At 43.1% G+C, this 19,603-nt stretch overlaps 1 protein-coding gene across 2 annotated transcripts in view; it reads left to right on the plus strand.

The window, feature by feature from the left end:
• Positions 1-19,603, plus strand: part of STK35 (serine/threonine kinase 35) — a 59,141-nt gene that overhangs the window by 12,763 nt on the left and 26,775 nt on the right. For both annotated transcript variants that reach the window (XM_077112294.1, XM_077112293.1), the window contains exon 3: positions 1,231-1,980. In XM_077112294.1, coding sequence (XP_076968409.1) covers positions 1,231-1,943 — 713 coding nt within the window. In that variant the 3' untranslated portion in view covers positions 1,944-1,980. The remainder of the gene's footprint in view (positions 1-1,230; positions 1,981-19,603) is intronic.

Raw genomic sequence — 19,603 nt, forward strand, 5'->3', positions numbered from 1 at the left:
CTCTGGCATGGCAGGCAAGCATTCTTGCCTGCTGAGCCACTGTGGCCCGCCCTATCAAATAATTTTTGTGTGAGAGCTTTAGAAAGAATATTGGGATTTTTTTAGAGATACCAGTCAACAGTTTTTTGGATTTTTTTGGAAGGGCAGATCTGGGGTTTTAAGCCCCCATAATTTGATTCTGCCTTATACATCCTACTTAGGTTTCTACTGTTCTCATCAGCCCTCCTATTTATACCTCTCTGGTGCATTTGTACCTGTACTCCATTATCCTTTCCTTCTCAGCCTTGAATTCCCTTCTCATTTCTCTCTACTAATCTGCTTCCTTTCCTGCAAAGAGTTCAGGTCTGGCAATTCCTGCTTACCCTTCACTTTGTAGAAGTTTACCTTGATGCCACATGTAGCCTTTTGATTGCACATCAGTTTCATGTTGATTTCTCTTATCTCCTTGAAACTAAGCTTCATAGAGACAGGAATGTTTATGTTCCTAACTTGACATGGTGAATTAGCAGAGAATATTGATGAATTAGAGCGTATATATGAAATAGACAAAGAAAATTCTAGTGTCATTCTAGATGCTTTAACAAAGTTATTATATAGGCCAGGAGGGAAAGTTGGGAAGGCCACTGACCTGGCATGGAGTAGGTGATAATAATAATAGACATTTGTACAGTGCTTCACTGTGACAACCTTCTTGTATCCTTCCCCTTATCTCATCTTCCCCTTAGCCCGGGAGGTATGGGTGGTTTGCTACCTGTTTGGAGACAGTCTAAGGAAACAAAAAGGCAGATTTGAGTCTGTTGACTATGTGTCTCTAAGCCTTAGGTTCTCCATTTGTAACATAGAGATATTTCCTCCTACCGCATAGGTTGTGGTAAGTCTTAAATGTAAAGTTTAAGTGTAGACCATTTATAGGTGAAACAGAAATATATACTTGCAAAGTTGAACTAAATTACCTCCTGGTTATTCATCCAGTCAGCAGTAAAACCAGAGTTCCCACCCAAGTTCTATTAATTTCAAACCCCAGGTGCCTATGCCAGAGTTAAATCTCGAATTGTCCCATGTGAGTGACAGATGGGCCTAAATGTGTAGAGCTGAGTCAGTGCCAGCTATGCTGTTCTTCTTGGAGTGATTGTCACTTCCATCACTCATCCATTAATCTGCATTTCTTTAGTCTAAAGGTGTGCATCTGTCCATCTCTCTCAAGCTCTTTCCTGTCTTCCTTTGATTTAGGAGAAAGGATCCTGGGTTATGCTGAGGAGCCCTGCTATCTCTGGTTTGTCATGGAGTTCTGTGAAGGTGGAGACCTGAATCAGTACGTCCTGTCCCGGAGGCCAGACCCAGCCACCAATAAAAGCTTCATGCTACAGCTCACAAGCGCCATTGCCTTTCTGCACAAAAACCACATCGTGCACAGGGACCTCAAGCCAGACAACATCCTCATCACGGAGCGGTCTGGCACCCCCATCCTCAAGGTGGCAGACTTTGGACTAAGCAAGGTCTGTGCTGGTTTGGCCCCTCGAGGCAAAGAGGGCAATCAAGACAACAAAAATGTGAATGTGAATAAGTACTGGCTGTCCTCAGCCTGCGGCTCGGACTTCTACATGGCCCCTGAAGTCTGGGAGGGACACTACACAGCCAAGGCTGACATCTTTGCCCTGGGCATTATAATCTGGGCAATGATAGAAAGAATCACTTTCATTGACTCTGAGACCAAGAAGGAGCTCCTGGGGACCTACATCAAACAAGGGACTGAGATCGTCCCTGTTGGTGAGGCACTGCTAGAAAACCCAAAGATGGAGTTGCACATCCCCCAGAAACGCAGGACTTCCATGTCTGAGGGGATCAAGCAGCTCTTGAAAGATATGTTAGCTGCTAACCCACAGGACCGGCCTGATGCCTTTGAACTTGAAACCAGAATGGACCAGGTCACATGTGCTGCTTAAAATTCAGGGCAAAGCATCTTGGGTATTTTTAAACTAGGTGAGTACTTCCTTTTTGGTCTGCATGCACAACTGAAAGGAGTTCTTCATCCTGGTCCCTGGGCTGGTCCTGGCGAAGTGAGGAGAAAATGACTCAGTGTTTTTTATCAAAGACCCCTAAGTCTCGATGAGGAGATATGTGGAATTACTTGAGTACAAGCTGGAAAGTCTAGAGGAGTCTTCTGAGAGGAGTTTGCTTTTGAGCTGGGCCTTTTACGTTTTTTAGAAATGTTTTTTCTGATCATCAAGGAATAGATACTCTATTGTAGAAAATGTGCAGAAGAGATACAGGTGATTTTTCAGAGAATGAACTCTGTCCCTAATCTATCTCTACTCACTACCCAGTTCTGCATGGTTGAGACTATGCTGTAGTTAGGTGCAGTTTTATTTTCTGCTCTTTTCACTCAGCAGTAACCTGAGCGTTCCCCTATGTTATTAGACAGATTTTTTTGTGGCCTTTCATTTCTCAAGTATTGTACTATGTTCTGGAGTGACAGTGGTGATTTCCCCATCCTCAAAAATTCTCCAGCTTATGGGGAAAACAATTTATAATTGTTAGTTTGCAATAAAAAAAAAAGAGGTATTTCAGAAAATTCACCTTTCAGGAATGCTGCCTGGAGGCAAGAAGAGGGAATTGGGGGCAGAAAAGAGTATTCCAGGTAGGAGAATTAACCTCTGCAGAGGACCTGAAGCCAGAGTGAGCCTTGCACATTTGAGAGACGAGACGAATTTGGGGCACTGCGGGATGTAGACGTGGAAATTAGGGGGACAGGAACCTTCTAGGCTGTGGGACTAGTGTGGACCAAGGTTGAGGCAGGAAATCCAAAGAAGTGTACTAGGAATAGTAACAGTAGTGTAGTTGGATCAGATTCTGAGGTGTGGGAAAGGGAGATGTGATTAGGAATCAGGTGGAACATGGAATTGTGGAATTTGATCTTGACCTAATACGCATTTGGGAGTCATCTGCGAACCAGAACAAAAGGATGATAGGACACCTGTTAGAGTATTAAGAAAGCTGTTGGTTCTTCAGTTGATATAAACTGGATTGGACAGACGAAGGACTCGGAACAATGAAACCAGTTAGACTAATTATTTTATTCACAGTAGTAAGAGATGTTGTTGAACTTGAGATTAAGTAGAAGAGTACCTGTTTCAGCAGAGGGAATTGGCAAGATGGCTGGCTGGATATGGACATTGAGGAAGGAATGTAATTAATATTGAGAGACTAAAGACAGTTGATACATGTTGGCTAGTATATTAATACACCGTCATCCTTAAAGGGATCCCCAGCCTTGTTATATGAGAAGGGAAAAGAAAAGTACAGTGATTCCCACATATACTAGATATTTTCACATGTACCATTTTGTTTCATCATTACAGTCCTACAAGGGGTTAAGTAACTTACTCAAGATCCAGGTCCCCCATCTCCCTCCCCATCCCCACCCTGCGTTTTTTCTTAATATGGCTAGGTGGAAATAGCTACTTTTATATTCTGCTAAAGCCTGAGATGAAGTGATGGAGGATGGTACTGATACCAGTAGTCACAGGGAAGGAGCCTCAGGAACCACCTGTCACCTCTGGGGAGGTTTGGGAACAGGTTCTTACAGTCCCTTCATTTCCTTACATCACCCTTAAATTTCTAAGTGGAATTGGTTAATCTGTAGTATTTTCAGTGGACTTATAGAATGAGTCACTAGTTTAATTATTCCATTCTACAAACATTTATTGAGTACCTTTCATGTGTCAGGCCAGGTTGTCCTACTGCCCAATGAGTAAGAGAGTATCATTCCCCAAAACTAGGTTTGGGGTAGTACTGTGTTAGAAACCTAAAAGAGTGGGTTAAACAATTTTAATTGTATTTCATGATGTCACTTTCCATTTCCACCTCCATTTCCACTTTTGAAGGATCTAGAATTCAAGGTTACCTTGGGGTAAGAAGAAAACCATTGAAAAAGAGACCTGACTTTGAGTTAGTATTATGGTATTATCACAAGTGGTTGAGATCAGGGCTCCCATTTGGACTTCCACATTCGGAATTTGTACTATTATTAAGGGTAGAGTTTGTTTTAAATATTTTTATTTAGGTATCTTCATGTACCATACTGTCTATCCAAAGTACACAGTCAGTGGCTCATGATATCATCACATAGTTGTGTATATTCCTCACAATGATCATTTTTAGAACATTTGCATCACTACAGAAAAGGCAATAAAAAGAAAAAAGAAAGTACCAATACATCCATACCCCTTACCCCTCCCTTTCATTGACCACTTAGTATTGCAGTCTACCCAATTTTTTTACTCCTTGTTCCCCTCCCCCCCATTATTTATTTATTTTTTGTCCTTAGTTTTTACTCATTTGTCCATAGCCTGGATAAAGGGAGCATCAGCTACAAGGTTTTCATAACCACAGAATCACATTGTAAAAGCTAAATAGTTATACAGTTACCTTCAAGAATCAAGGGAACTGGAATACAATTTAACAGTTTCAGATACTTTTCAGGGTGAAGTTTTACTTACGTAGGAGTAATTCCTTCATCTGGGAGAAGCAGGATGACTTTGAGAAGAGCAAGAAAAAGAACTTGGTTGCTAGTGATAATCAGTGTAGTACTTGGTCAGTTGGTGCCTCTTTAACCATAGCCTATCATAGCTGAACATTTAGGGTTGTGGTCCTGTGTGCCCAAGTCTGTGGCAAGGAGCCAAGCCTAGTACTGCCAGAGGCTTCAAGCCAGTTGTGGTGTGAATGAACTGTCCGGCTAGTTACAGCATCAGAGGCTTAAATTGGGATGGATCATCAAGTCCAGACTTCCAATGCCCATCTCCATCCCTGCTAAACTTTACAGATGGAGGAGCTAATTCTCTTTAGTCATTCAGCAAATTTTGGTGGGAAACTATTTACAGGTACTATTTTAGGCTGAGAAGATACATTTGTGAACAAAACAGACAAACATTCTTGCCTTCATGGAGCTTATATTCTACTGGGGAGACAGACACTAAGAATTTTGAAATTGTTAGGAAATAAGTGCTATGGAGAATAAAAGGTAGAGTAGGATAGGTGAGATCAGAATGCTGGGGAGTTGGGCTTGGAGATTTTGCACTTCTAAGCCGAAGAGATCAGACAGGGTGGGTATCACTGAGACTGACATTTAAATGTTGGAAGAAGTTGAGGGAGTGAGTCATGAGGATTTCTGGGGAAAGAGCATCCCAGACAGAGGAAAGAGCCAGTATAAAGGCCTGGAGGCTGGAGCATAAGGAGAAGAGTAAGCTGGAGAGGTAGTTAGAATCAACTAGAGTGGGCCTTGCAGGCTGTTGCAAGAATTGTGGCTTTTATGCTGACATTTTTTCTTGGGTGATATGGGGAGCTGTGGTTATCTGATCTTTTGGAAGGATCACTTTGACTCTTCTGTTAAGAATAAGCTATAGGAAAGTAGGGAGGAAGTGAAAATATGAGAACGTCTGGGTATAGAACCACAGGTGAGATAATGTGTCTTGAAACAGTGGCGCTGGTGAGGGTATTTTAGTCTGCCAGTGGGAAATCCCACTGCAGAACGGATGTGATGGAGGAAAGAAAGGAGTCTCGGATGACTCCAGGGTTTTGGCCTATGCAGTTGGAAGCATGGAGTTGATATCAAATGAGATGGGGAGGAATAGATTTGGCTGTAGAAAGTTAGGTTTTTGTCAACCTGAAAGTAGGAGTACCTATTTAGAATCCAAGTATAGGTGTAGAGTAGGCCGTTGGATGAGTCTGGAATTTAGAGGAAAGGCAGGGCTTAGAGATGGAAATTTTGAGATTGCAAGAGACTAGAATGGGTATAGAGAACGGAAAAGGTCAAAGGACCAAATGCTGAACTTCAACATTGAGATTGAGGCGAAGGGGCTGAACCAGAGAGGTAAGAGAACTTGGGTATGGTATCCTGGAAGCCAGATAAAGAAAAGACAAGGCCTTTGTTTTGTTATCCATAAAATAGAGTAGATCGTATTTATTTTATTGAGGTTGCTGAGGGTATCACAAGAGGTCACGAAAGTGAAAGTACCCTATCTAAACTGTAAACTAAATGTTTGTACGTTAGAATTGGTTTAGATATGCACTTTGGCCTGAGGTGGCAGTGTCAACTAGTCTTCCATTCCCGTCTGCAAATGATCTTTAATAGTTTTGCTAGAGGATTATCAAAAACAAAAGCTTTATTCAAGGCCACACTATCTGCTTGTTTAAAAAAAAAAAGTATCTATTTTTGAAGATTACTCAATGTGGCCCCTTTCTCCCTTATTTGCCACTTTCTGAAGGTGTTTAATTTCCAGTGGTTCCTGCCAGCCAACCATAAGTCTTTCCCCAAGTCAGGAAGCCAGCCAAACTGATGATCCAGTGTCACCACCTTCACATTACCAGGGAGGGTATTGTGGGATGAGGGAATCTGCATTCATGGCCAAGTCTATTGCCTCTACTATGCAAACCTCTATTACTAGGGTCTTTTGTAGTTAAGGCCCTTGAATGATATGTAATTGGAGGGGGCAGCTAAGGCCTGCTGGAGAAAATCAGATGTTGGTGTGACCTGAGGATCATGGAGACTATTCTTTGCTTCGTAGGAGATCTTGGCAGCTGCCCAACATTAGGGGGGAAGAAAGAATGGGGTTTTATTTGAAGTAGAGTGATCATGGAGGAGGGTATATTTAGCCCTTGATTAGCTCTTAGATCCAGGAAGATCTAGAACTTCTGAGTCTCTTCTTTTTTTTTTCTCCCTGAGCCTCTTAAGTCTCTGTGAGATGGGAATAACACTCTTGCTTTATCCTTTCTCACTAACACTTCACAGAGCTGTACATAAGTGGAGGGTTTCTGAGTGAAGGTGTCTATATGTTTGATTCTCTTTTCCTTAGGAAATTGAGGCTTAGCCTTCAACTGTGAAAATCCTGACAACCCTAGATACCAGTATACAAAAAGGGGCCTCATCTTTATTTGGGGGTTTTTCTAAGAAGTCTTTCTCCTCATGTGGGGAAGGCTGTTACTTGTTAAGGCCCATGCAGTTCCCCAGTGGCCTGCTGCTTGCCTCTGCTCTTGCCACCCCTTGATTGCTCCTAGTGCTTCCAGGGGAGGAAGCTGAGCTGCCAGTTATGTAATGGGGCTGGGGGCCCCAGGGATGATCCAACCCTTGAAGCTCTGCAGGACATCAAAGCATCCATGAAGGGACAGGCCTGCCCTGGGGCTGTTGACATCAAGGCCCAATTGCTGCTCATTTTTACTTCTTCCCTGGCATCCTTGGCTCCCCTAGCCTAGATTCTATCCCTTTGGGCAAATCAAAATGGCTTTTGTTATCATCCAGCTGTGAGCAAAGCTGCCTGATATGTGATTGTTTAGGACTCCTTCCAACTCCCATTTCCTTTCACCCCCGGGACACTAAGACACTCCCATCACTAGTAGTAATAGCTACTGTTTATTAAAACCTGCTTTGGGAGAGAGCCCTCTTTCTCTTTTATCCCCAGCCCTAAGTTAAGCACTTTAGTATATTATCACATCATTTCATAACTGCCTATTTCTTGCCCTCGTTTTGTAGATGAAGAAACTGAGGACCACTTTGCTAAAGTTTTGAGAGCTAGGATTTGAAACAAGATATCTGACTGGAAATTCTGTTGTTTCATTCTGCCTCTTACAGCCTCTTAAAAAACACTTTTGGGTAGGTTTATGTTTTAAGGCAGATGGTGGGCACTCTACAGGTGCCCCTTAGGTATAAGTGCAAGTGCTGTCCATGGATGGGTACCTTCCACATTTTGATCTTAGCACATGTACACTGTAGCAGGGACCACCATCCACCCCTTCATATTCCTCTTGTGCCACACTGATAGAGCCTCTCGTGTTGGCAGGCAAAGCACCCACATAATCAAGGATTGGGGCAACAGGCCAGGCAAAGCCATGTTAGCAGATAGGTCAAACTTACCAAAAGATTGAAAGTGGGAGACCCAAAGCACACCCTTTCCTGATAGCTAGGAAAACACCAGTCACTGGTGGGGGTGGGTAGGTGATGATAGTAGCACCAGCTACAAGGAAAGGGCTCTGACATGACCCAAAGGTAATCCTAGTTGTCTCTATTCCCAGGTACTCTGACAGAAGCCCATTCCAAGTGAATTAGCCTAGAGGTTTGAGGTTGATGAAGACTCAAAGCAACATGGCAAGGGTTGCTGTGGTTCTTGACAAATCTTCCATCTCATTCATTTAATCCTGATGAAAGCAGGGATTTCATCATTTGTACCTACTCTGATTGGTGTGGCTACAGGCAACCCTTTATTGGATTCTGGGGCCAGGTTAGCTTCAGTGAGGAAGAGGCCTCCTGCATGTAGCAGGTACCTGGGCAGTGGTGATGTTGGTAGTCTAAATTTAGATCCCCCAATATTTTCCTCTGGGAGCTTACATGGGGCTAAGTTTAGTAGTGGGGCCAAGACATGGACACTTAATTGTATTAGGATGTGGCTAAGGAAAGGTACAGGAAGACTGAACATAGTGGAATTCAAAGAGGAAAGGAACAGTTGAGGAATGCTTCACAGAGGAGATGATGTTTAGGACTGATTTTAAAGATAGCTTTAGAAATACCTTAAGCCAGGTAAGAAATGAGGAGGTTCCATTTCAGGTTTATCAGGAACTCACCTTGGCAGTCCAATACTTTGTTGGATACCGGGCTGTTAATTGGCAAGGGGAAAGGGTACTGTTCTAATAAGGAATCTCCCAAGTAGAGATCATTTGAGACCTACAACCTGGGGAAAATGGCTTAGGTTCTGTTTTGATAAACTAGGGCAGCAGCATGCAAGCTCCCAACCCCACTTTTCATTCCACTAGCAAGTCCTCAGTGGTATTACAAAATCAAAGGAATTGGAGACCTTCTCCAGCATTTCTAAGATTCAGAGGCCTTAAAACTGCCAGCCAGATTTAAAATAAATCAATACCATAAAACACTGCAATGAATTTCTCAACTTTAAAGGAATTTCACTTTCAGTTAGAGGTGCCAGGGGAAGGCTATAACTCAGCCCCCATTGAACATAGGTCAGAATTTTGTGTTTTGTTTTTTTGTAAAAGAAAGTGATGCCTAGGGACTTTGGAGGATGGATTAGAGCCAGTGAGGCTCACCATAGAGCTTAGTGAGAAAGATGGAAATGCTTTTATTCCCCAGGCTGCAGAAAAGATACGGGGTTTGGGAAAATAATTTTATGAATGCTTTAGTTTTTCTGAATTCAGAATCTGATGTTTTAGCAGTCATGGGAAGTAGATTGACTTTGGTATATCATGTTGGACTTTTTGTTTTTCTTATTGTTTTAGTCTTTTTTTTTTATTATTTTGGATTTTATAATTAATCATTTATTCCAGTGGGAAAGTCATAGAGATGATGAGTTATTTTGACTTATTCTTCATTTACTTCCATCCTCTTAGAAAAAGGAAACCCTTAAAAATTCACTTACAGCATCCCTTCAGTTTTTCTTTTCTGCTTTTTTCAGACATGTCTAAGACATGTCCTTCCAGAAAGCTTAAGTCTAGGGCAGATCTCAGGCATTGCCTGAGTGCTGTCAGATTTGGCAGACTGCATGGGCATTACTAGCCCAGTCCAGCCTTGTACCAGACATAAAGAGAACAGGAAGTTACAAGTAAAGACTTATTTGTTGTTAGTAACCAGATTGCATACTTGGATTTGTTGAATGTTTGGAAGGAACCTTTAGTTTGCCTGAGACAGCAGAAATGAGTGTGAAAATACCACACCCCAGACAATCAACAGGGTTGACTTTACTGTTGAAAGAATTATTTTAGGGTTTAGGTCAACTGCCTGAACTGAAATCCAGATGTAGCTGCTGACATGGTCCAGAGGTACTCCTCCCTCTCCCATCCTGGGAATCTTAGGGTGTGGGCACCAACAGGTGTAATCTTTGGGCCCTAGCAGCCTTTGAAGATGAGGTAGTTCCATCCCACTGTTTGAAGGTCCTGTCCCAGAATGCGTTTCCCACCCAGTCTTAGAATTTCATTAGAGTCAAGCATAGACTATTAGTACTGTAGGCAGGCTCCCATGTGAGTCTTCAGGATCTGCAGCCTAATTACATGACCCAGAGGAAAGTGTAACCTTGGCTAGAGGGATCACATCAGTTTCATCAGTGACAGCTGAGGGGGGGTCACAAGTAAGGAGTTTCCAACTTAATGGATCAAGAGTCTATTCTGCGATCTTGCAGATATCTCCAAGCAACAACCATACTCTCCCTGCTCCTCCTCAATAGATCCCAGCCCTACCTCCAACACACACATAGTGTTAAAGGAAAACTTAGCACAGTGGCACTCATGGTCTGGGCCCTAGACCAGCAGTTGTAGCATCTAGGAGCTTCCTAGAAATACATATTTTCTGGCCCCACCTCAGACTCACTGAATTGGAAACTGGGGAAGTGGTGATGCTGATGCAGGCTCATGTTTGAGAGCAGCCTAGTAAAAGAGGGCAAAGGCATAATCAGCCACTTTACCATCTTTTAGACATGCAATCATCTGCTTTGTCTTCTGCCCCCTTACCCTCAAAAAGCTTGAATCTAGGCCAAAAAGCCATAATGTAACTGAGAGTTAGGATTTAAGGGATGATTATGATTACTGAATCATTATATAGATATTCCTTTGTACTTTCTGGTATATTAGAGTAGACAGAGGGAAATACCTGAAATCTCTGAGCTGTAATCCAGCTGCCTTGATCTTTGATAATCATTGTATGGTCCCTTGTGATTGTAAAAACCTTGTGGCTAACCTTCACTTGTACCCATTTTATCTAGTTTTTTTACTTTAGAGTCTTTATAGTCACTAAAGACAGCCCCTAATGTTTATTAATGAAGGGTCTTGGGTCAGTCCAGAACTAACCAACTCCAAGTCCAAAGTTATCTTGATAACCAAAGCTGAAACTAGCCAAAATGGTTCTGTCTGACATGCATAGTAGCTTATACTTTAACCTAAAAGTCACCTATACCTCATTATAATACTAAAAATCATACCCATCATCATATTAAGGCCACCGTTTTCTTACATATGTTCTGTGGCTAAGCATGTAATAGATCTGCACAAGCTGAATAATGAGATCACCTCTAATTACATCATCTGGAGCCATTGTGCTTATTATCCTAAAACCTGCCCATCTTTTAATACTAAAAACTATCAGAATTGCAGCAATTTGGGGAAACAGACTTCTGGGCTGATAGGGCATCTGATCTCCTGCTTTGCACCTAGCAGTAAACTCTTTCTCTCTTTGAAACACTGGAGTGTCAGAAATTGGTCGGTGAATGCATTGCACAGAGAACTCACAACCTTTGTCCATTAACAATATGGTCGTCAAAGGGTCTTATCCTGGCACTGTCTTCTATAATTACCTAGCATTGTGACTTCAGGCAGATCACTTCTGAGCCTTGGTTTCCTCTTCCACAAAAGGAGATGTCTAAAGGATCAGCACCATCCCCAGCCTAGGCTTGCTTATAGTTCCATAGAGGATCTGGTTTTAACTCTGAGGACTCTACTGACTCTTGATCAGTTTTGATTCCCTTAGTGCATTTGTCCTTAGGATGAGATGAAACCCATAGCATCCTGCTCCTGGGAGAAGGAAAACAATGTAACTTCGCTAGAGGCTTCCCTGTCCCTGGGAAGCAGACTGCTGAGCCATTTTAATAATCTGTTTTAGGATGATTATAGGTGAGTGCCTCAGGGTGCTAATGGGGTCCATGTGAAGTCTGAGTGACTGAAAGGATGAGTTCACCCTTAGAGAAAGGGGAACTTGAGTATGGGGCTAGAGAACTGGGAAGCAGTGAGATGCTCAGAGAGGATGAGGTCTCTAAATGGAGGTCTTTAGACATGACTTTGAATCCTGGCTGGAAAACATCATTTATTCCTTCCATAAGCATTTATTGAGCCTCTGCTGTATACCAGGTTTGGATTATGGAACTGAAGATAGCCCCTGATCTCAGTTCATTTAAACCTCAGACCATTTTAATCTGAACCTTGGAGCCCTCATTGATACAATGGAAAATTAATGTAAAGCTGGCAAGTGTATGCTAGACAGGCAGTGAACACTCTACAGATGTTAAGTTCTGTTGTCCTTTCATATTAGTTCTTGGCCAAGTTGTAACAGAGCTAAAATTAGTATTTCAGGTTCATGTGCTTTCCACCTTCCACCCATCAATATAAAGGGAAACTCATGTACACAAAAAAGCACATTGTTTATTGGTTGCCTGTCCATATTCTGGGCACAGTGTTAGGTTCTTATGGTACATTGGTGAACAAATAGACATGGCCCCCACCCTTGAGGCTTCTATACTCTAGTTTGCAGAAATACTGCAGATACAGTTTCAGTTGTCTATTATGAAGGAAAGAATAGATAATAAGAGGCCTGCCCAGGTGGTCCAAAAAAGTCTTTCTAAGGGAACATTGAAACTGAGACCTGAAGGTTGAGGAATTTGCAGAGGCCCCGATAGGGGAAAGAGCTAGCAGGAACCTGGTCATGCCAAGCTTTGTACGTCATTGTACATCATTGAATGGTGGCTTTATCAGTCCAGTTTACATTCTTAGAAGATCACTCTGGCTGCTGTGCTGCCAGTTAAATTGGAGAGAATCAAGGGTGGGAGTGGGGACACCTATTAAGAAGCTGTTGCAGTTGTTCAGGTTAGTGTGTCTGGCACTAGAGATGGAGAAAAGCAAATGAATTCAAGGTACAGTTTGAGGTTTCTAAAGAGTTTGCAGGTGGTTGACTTAAGGAGGTACAGGAATGGGGGTAAAACTCAAGGAAGACTCCTTTTTCTGTTGCTTGAGTCATTGGCAGTTGGTGGCATTTTAGAAATAGTGAGCACTGGAGGAAGAGAGCTCTTTTTGAGGGGTGGGGAATAGAGAAATATATCTTGTATGAAAGGACATAAAACCATCCTCTTAATATGGGGTGCCTGTGGTAAGTTTTAAGTGGGTTTCCTTGGAGAACTGTAACATCTTGTCTCACAAGCTTCCCTTATATTTCCAGAATCTGCACATCCTTTAGAGTGGAGTTTGTTGCTGCAGGGTACCTTCACAGGCATGGAATGATGTCTTTAGACCCTGGTCTGTGTTCACAGCCCTTACTTAATGGCTAGGCCCTGCTGTTTTGTCCCTCCCTTTGCAGTCAACTTCTCATTAAGTGACTGCATCTGATTCTTCTGACTGTGTCTTTATTTGCATATGAACTCTTTTATAATTGTGTACCAAGAATATAACATTTTTGTTCTTTTTTATGATTACGTTTTATTTTTTAGGGCTGAAAACTTATGCAGTGTCCTCTGTCACATGGACAAGCTGGTAGTTCTATAAAAGAGCAGCTTTCTAGCACTGGCATTTTATTCTTTTATTTTTTAATAAACATCAGCACCATGATTGCTAGCTATAAAATTGATTTTATGAGCCACTTTAATTTGTAAATTGGAAAATATTCTAATTTGGGTTAAGGAAAGGAGTAGAGGGTAGGGAGAGGAAAGGAGGGAGAAGTTCTCTGGTCTCAATTGCCTTAGGTTTCTCAGTGCAAGAATCAAGAGCTGAGAGGTGGCCCCCTGTAGCCTTAACTTCACACTCAGCTGGTGGGGCAGGGGCTGGCCCCATCTGGCTCCCTATCTGCTTGTTCACTAGATCCCCTTTCTTGGAATCCAGGAAACCCTGGTCTTTTTTTTTTTTTTTTTTCTACTTATTTAGCAAAGGCTTACTGGGAATATGTAGAAAGAGCATGTCCTCCATTCATTATATTTTTTCTGGATAGGAGCAAGCCTTGTGCAATCTGGAGTCTTTGTCATCATAAGGCATAAGAAAGAGGGAGGGTTTTCTTTCTCACCTAAACTTACTCAGTACATGCTGTTTTCCAGGTGTAGCACTCTCCATTCTGCATTTATTATCTTGTTAAATCCTCTCACGTGCCCTGGTTATTGTTGTCCTGTCCATTGCCACTTCATGTCACCCTTGCATGGCAAAAACAGGCTAGAACTCAGGTGCCCATGGTATTTTCCATTGTGCTCCAGTGATAGGGCCTGATAGCATATGCCACAGTACCATCTGAATGCTGCAGAGGCTACCGGAGAGAGTTCTCGCTTGTTGAAGTAGTAATAACATGTAGGACATGTGACTTAAGATGGTTCTTGAAAGGAGGGCAGTGTATTCTAAGCAGGGGACATAGCATGAGCAAAGCCAGAATAATGAGAATATGTAGAAAGAGCATGTCATTGGGTTATTCACACAGAGTCGCAAGTTGGAGAGTTAAATAGTGCTAAGTTGCACAGAGCATTGAGTGTTAACCCTAAGGAGAATGAACATCATTTTATAAAACAAGTGCAATGAGGAGGAAGATGAACTGGTACCAGGGAAAACTGTTGGCCACCAGGGGAGGGATCTAAGATGCCGCACAGTACACGTCTTTAGAGGATATGAAACTGCACAGATTCCTTCCTGGGCATGTAAAGAAAGAAATGGCAACAGTGAAATAGGGCGATTAGAAACACTGTGGTTCCATATTTGTGTCAGGACATTAATGGAAGAAGACCTTACTTTTGAACCTGAAAGACTGATAGACCTAGATTCAAATCTCAGCTCTGCCACTTATTAGCTGGGTGACAAGTCACCTAACATCTCTGGGATCCCATTTGCTCATCTATAAAGTTCAGGTGATGCAGTTCAGTGTGAACTATCTTGAAGACTAAATGCTCAAGAAATATGATGTATTCAGTTTTATTTCCTAATATATGGGGAGAGTTTTATGTATTGTCTGTGTTAATTTCATCCTGCCATTTTGTTTATTTTTACCAAATTTTCATAGGCTAATCATTTGTTTTCACTTCATTTCTCACTAACAATTTGTAGTCCCCTACTTTCCCCTGAGAGATCTCCAACTTCCTTAGCACGTGCTCCTAGTGACTTCCCCTTGGCATGTTGGGCTTTGGGCCAATTGCCTTAACCAAAAGTACTAGAGATCCATATGGTCTCCTTTTGCCCATACCACCCTGCGGGCAAGACCTTGTTGTAGATTTTCCGTTTATAACCACAAATTGTCCTTTCCATATGGAAGAGTGACCCCTCCTTCTTAGCTGGTGACAACCCCTTAGACATCCAAAAGGGCCCTTAAGGATAACCCCCACAGGACCCCAGCCTTTCCCCCAGCCTTTTCTCTGCTAATCACAGCAGCCACAGCTGAACTTCAATTTCTTCGGGGACCAATTGTGGCAGTTGGCAGCTTTTATTTCATCTGCACACTTAATAAGTTGAAGAAGGAAATTAGGGTATTCATGTAGTTGACTGCCAATTACGAGGACTGTTTCTAGAAACAGGAAATTTCCCTTAGTTTGCCTTGAGTTCTCCCAGTACCTGTTCACCAGCTCAGGTGTTCAGGAGAAACTCCCCACTTTGTGTCCTAACAGCCTTGTGAGTTTTGAAAGCCAGAAAGACCAGGTTCAGACAGGACGATTCAGGTGCGAGTCCTCCCTATTGCTGATCACCACAGAGACATTAGGTCTTGTCCATTGATCTTTCCTTTTATGCCAACTTTAATACTAGCATTTTTGACAGCTTACTCACAATATTATGCAAGTCAGCAGTGGTGACCACACAGTCATTGCTACTGCATAGCCACAACTCCATGTCTGTAAGAGCATTTACAGTAACTGCTGGCTGTAGTTTGTATAGAACCATTCACTGCCCTAACTGACCTTTCTCACATACTCAAAACGGAGCCAACACAGGCTTATGTAAACACACTGTCTCTGCTCCTTCCCTTCTTTCTCTCAGTAAGACATGCCCCGCTGTACATCGGGCGGGCTTGCCTGTTGTAGCTGTGAAAGTGTGTATCCGAGCTCAGCGTCACTGACATGCAGAGAGCTTGCTCCTCTTGACGACATTCACCTGCTGTATGGCGGTCTGCAGGGATAGGGCTTTTACCACCCCACCCTTCAAAAGAGTTCTGGTCTATTGGGTAGAAGTCTTCCTGCCCCAAAACGTTCTCCATTGATTTAATTCCCCTCACTCCCTGCCACATCGGCTATACTGCTCACCTTTGCCTTGGGTAAGCCCCACTTCATACTCAGGTGCTGCTCTCTAGAGTTTTTGCCTTAATGTATAAGGAGTTCACAAAGGTCCCCTTGGTTCTCAGCATCTATGGGTCAGACCCGTCTCAGAACCTGAATGTTAGAGATAGTTTCCCAGAAAAAAGGCACATGGACTTAGACAGCACTGCGATATTTCAAGTATTTTCAAAAGATTTGTAGAACCTGTCAGTCTTTGGCGTTAAAAGGGCCCTATGCTAAGAACCCTTGGCCTGGACCCAACCTTGTCATTTGGCATGTGAAGAAATGAAGTCTTCAGAGGAGAGTTCTGAGAGTTGTAGGGCAGAGAGCTAGATGAGACCACCGGAAGCCAGGACTTCGTGTTTCTGTTTGGACTACCAGGCAATGTCCTTTGTCATTATTCCAGCATTTTACTTATATGTCTCTTAATGGGGTGCCACCTGGAAGTACATTACTAAGCTTGTACTGTTACAGCCTGGGTAACAGTTCACTATTCAGAATTCATGGGACTGGCTTCCTTGTGACTCAACGTGGATGGATGAGCAGATTATGGAGGATGGGATTGGTGTGGCTTTCCAGGCAAAGGATAGACTGCCAGCTGTTTGAGGGCCCATACTTAATTCTCATAGGGCCACCTGCCATCCCCATCCACCCATTTCAACAATGAGGAATCTGAATTTATATTTGAATGAAGAATTTGGGTATCCTTCACCATATCTGGCAGCACTGTAGCCAGAATTTGTGGAGCTACATGGTTAGCTAAAAATACTTTTGGGGCGTTTTTGCCATTTTACAGGTGGTTGGACCTGGAACGTGGTCATGGTTGATCTTTAAGATCTGGGGAAGTCTACAGAGTTTAGGGTCAAATCCAAGCCTTCCAGTCCTAAATCTACTCTTCTCATTAACCTCTTACTATAATTAATTTCGACTTACAGGACTTATTCTGAAGCATAGCCAGCTCCCACCTAGCACCACCCCTGAATCTCAAGGCCCCTCTCCAGATGAAATAGACTATATTTGCACAACTGGCTGTCTTTTTTTTTCTTTGAGGGGATGCCTCCTGTGGAAATATCAGCAGGAGAAGAAATAGTGGAGAGAGGTAAAATCAAGAGGCCGGAACCTCCTGATTGGTTCTTTATTAGGCCATATAATGTCAGGAAAATCCTAAATCCCTATGTGCCTAATTTCTCCCACCTAGCTGTGAAGGTGGGGAGAAGGGGAGAGAGAGGCACTGTGTAGCATGATAGGAAAAAAGCACAGGCTTCACGGTTGGGTCATGTTCTCACTCCATCTTTTCCTGGCTAAGCTTGGAGAAAGTGGCCCCAGCTTTCTGAGGTGATGGTGAACATCCCCGCACCTGGCTTTTTGGGATGCTCAGTGGGAACCCGAACAGAGTACTTGGTAGGGAAATGGAAACTCAGCAAAAGGCAGGAATTTTTATAATCATATTTCTGTTAAAACCCTGTCATGGTGAATGAATAGTTCTGTAAAGTTCTTAAATTAATTTTCTTACTGCCATGTACTAACTCCCGTTTCCATCAGTCATGCAGTGTTTGCACTCCATTAAAAAAAAACAACATGCTTGGCAATCTGAGAGGCTTAAGAAAAGCACAGGACTGTCCCTACCTTTATGAAAGCTTGTAGTCTTGGGTAAGGTGGGAGCACACAGGATGGCTAGTGGTGGTCCATGGTCAATGATGCCTGCTCACGGGAGGACAGAGAAGAGTCCGTGTAGATCGAGTGCTCTGGGAATGCTTCCCAAGAGAGGCACATGGAGGGAGCCCTAGAGGGTGAATGTGATTTGAGCCCACAGAGCAAGAAGGTAGGTGAGAGTGAAGTGGGCAACCCAAGCAGCAGGTGCTGAGGCCCAGTGGAAGACCATCACCTTGGGAGACTGATTTGAGACCATGTCATCTTGTTTGGAATTCTTGCCAGCTGAATGATTACTGGGAGGTGTTTGGTTTGAGTTACTTTGGATCTGTATTTCAAGCTGCTATTGTAGTTTATTAAGTACCACTGTGTGTCTCACTGTGCCCTTTCTGCATGCCATCACTTGTTTTCACCCCTGCACTGTGGGCAGCCTCACGTCTTGAGAAAGTTGAAGTTCAGAGGACTATGACTTGCTAAAGCTGGGTAAAACAATATATATCTGATAATTGATAGTGCTGGGATAAATGTTTTATATCTGTCCCACTGCAGAGCCCATGCCCCTGAGAGAACACTCTTTTCTACTCTGTAAAGTACACTGAATGATACCACAACCATGTTTGGGATCTGTCCTACTTTGGTCTCTTGGCAAGGGTGCAGAGATCCTAAGATGGGGCACCAGTTGTCTTCTAGATTGGTGTGAATGACTGAAACTTTTGTAATCTCTGTATGCTTTTGTAATCTCTGGCCTCTCATTTACTTTTCCTTAACTGCACCCCTTCTGTAGACATGGAAATTGAAAACCCTTATTCTTTTGACCCAGACAGCAGTACCTGTTTTGTACTGTGGGCTGCTCACAACCCAGTCCCTGTTTTACCCTGGTTTTACCCTCCATTAAGAACACTGTTGATGGCTAAGCCTTTGAGTGATGATGCATCAGAAGTTTCCTGGCCTCAGCCCTTCTGACTGATTGGGATAGACAGTAGTGCCTGGGGCCTCTGAACCCCCAAGGTCTGGCATGTTGCTCTCCGAGTATGACGAGCCAAATGCTTTGGTGGATTAAACTACAGAAGAATGATTCATTTTTGAGCTAATCCTATGTAAGAGAGGGGAATGACTGCCCTTTGTGACCTTCACAGATTACCTTTTCCCTGTGCCTTTGTGGGGCCTGTGATAGATACCTGGCCTGCCGCACAGCATGCTATGCTGTGAAGAACATGTAGAAATAATGTGTGAGGAGATGGCTTTTAAGGTGTTTTAGAACAGTTAGTATTTTAGGCTCTGAAAGCACTGAATGAAGACTGTCAGAGTGCAGAGTCTGGACAGTGAAGTTTGAAAAGTGCTGGTTCTGCCCACTAGGTCTGTAATGTGGGCACATTGCTCCATCTCTCCAGGCCTGTTTCCTCATTAAAACTGGGTGACTATCCTCACAAGACTAGGTGATCATGGAAGTGAAGGATGGTACACACTTCAGGTGGCAGTTGCAGATTTACCACATCACCATTTTTTATTATGCTTAGTTGGTAGGTGGGTGTGGCTTTGTCCTCTAGGAGGGCTCTGTGGTTCCCTAGGGAAATAAGCAGGGGGTCTTCTTCTGAAAGGCACCCGGCAAGACCTGGTTGAAACCGATAACCAGGGAGTCAGACCAGAGCAATGGGCTATGAGGGAGCTGAGATACATTCTGCTAGGGTGAAGAGCCACAAGCCTTACACCTCCCCCAAGTACTTGCTGAGGTACAGCATTTGTTGTTCCAACATATTCCTGGGAGAGTTTGCTGCTGCTTTAACCCAGAACTATGTGGTGTGAGCCATTCCCATTTATGGTTCTGTAAACAAATCCACTATATTCCAGGGCAGGTACTGAGTCATTGGTTCCCTGTGGAGGTGTACCGTCTCTGCTGGGAGACTGGGGAGGAACCATAAAGTCAGGGTCCTTTC

This window comes from Tamandua tetradactyla, chromosome 1 (assembly GCF_023851605.1).
Source record: "Tamandua tetradactyla isolate mTamTet1 chromosome 1, mTamTet1.pri, whole genome shotgun sequence".
NCBI lineage: Eukaryota > Metazoa > Chordata > Mammalia > Pilosa > Myrmecophagidae > Tamandua > Tamandua tetradactyla.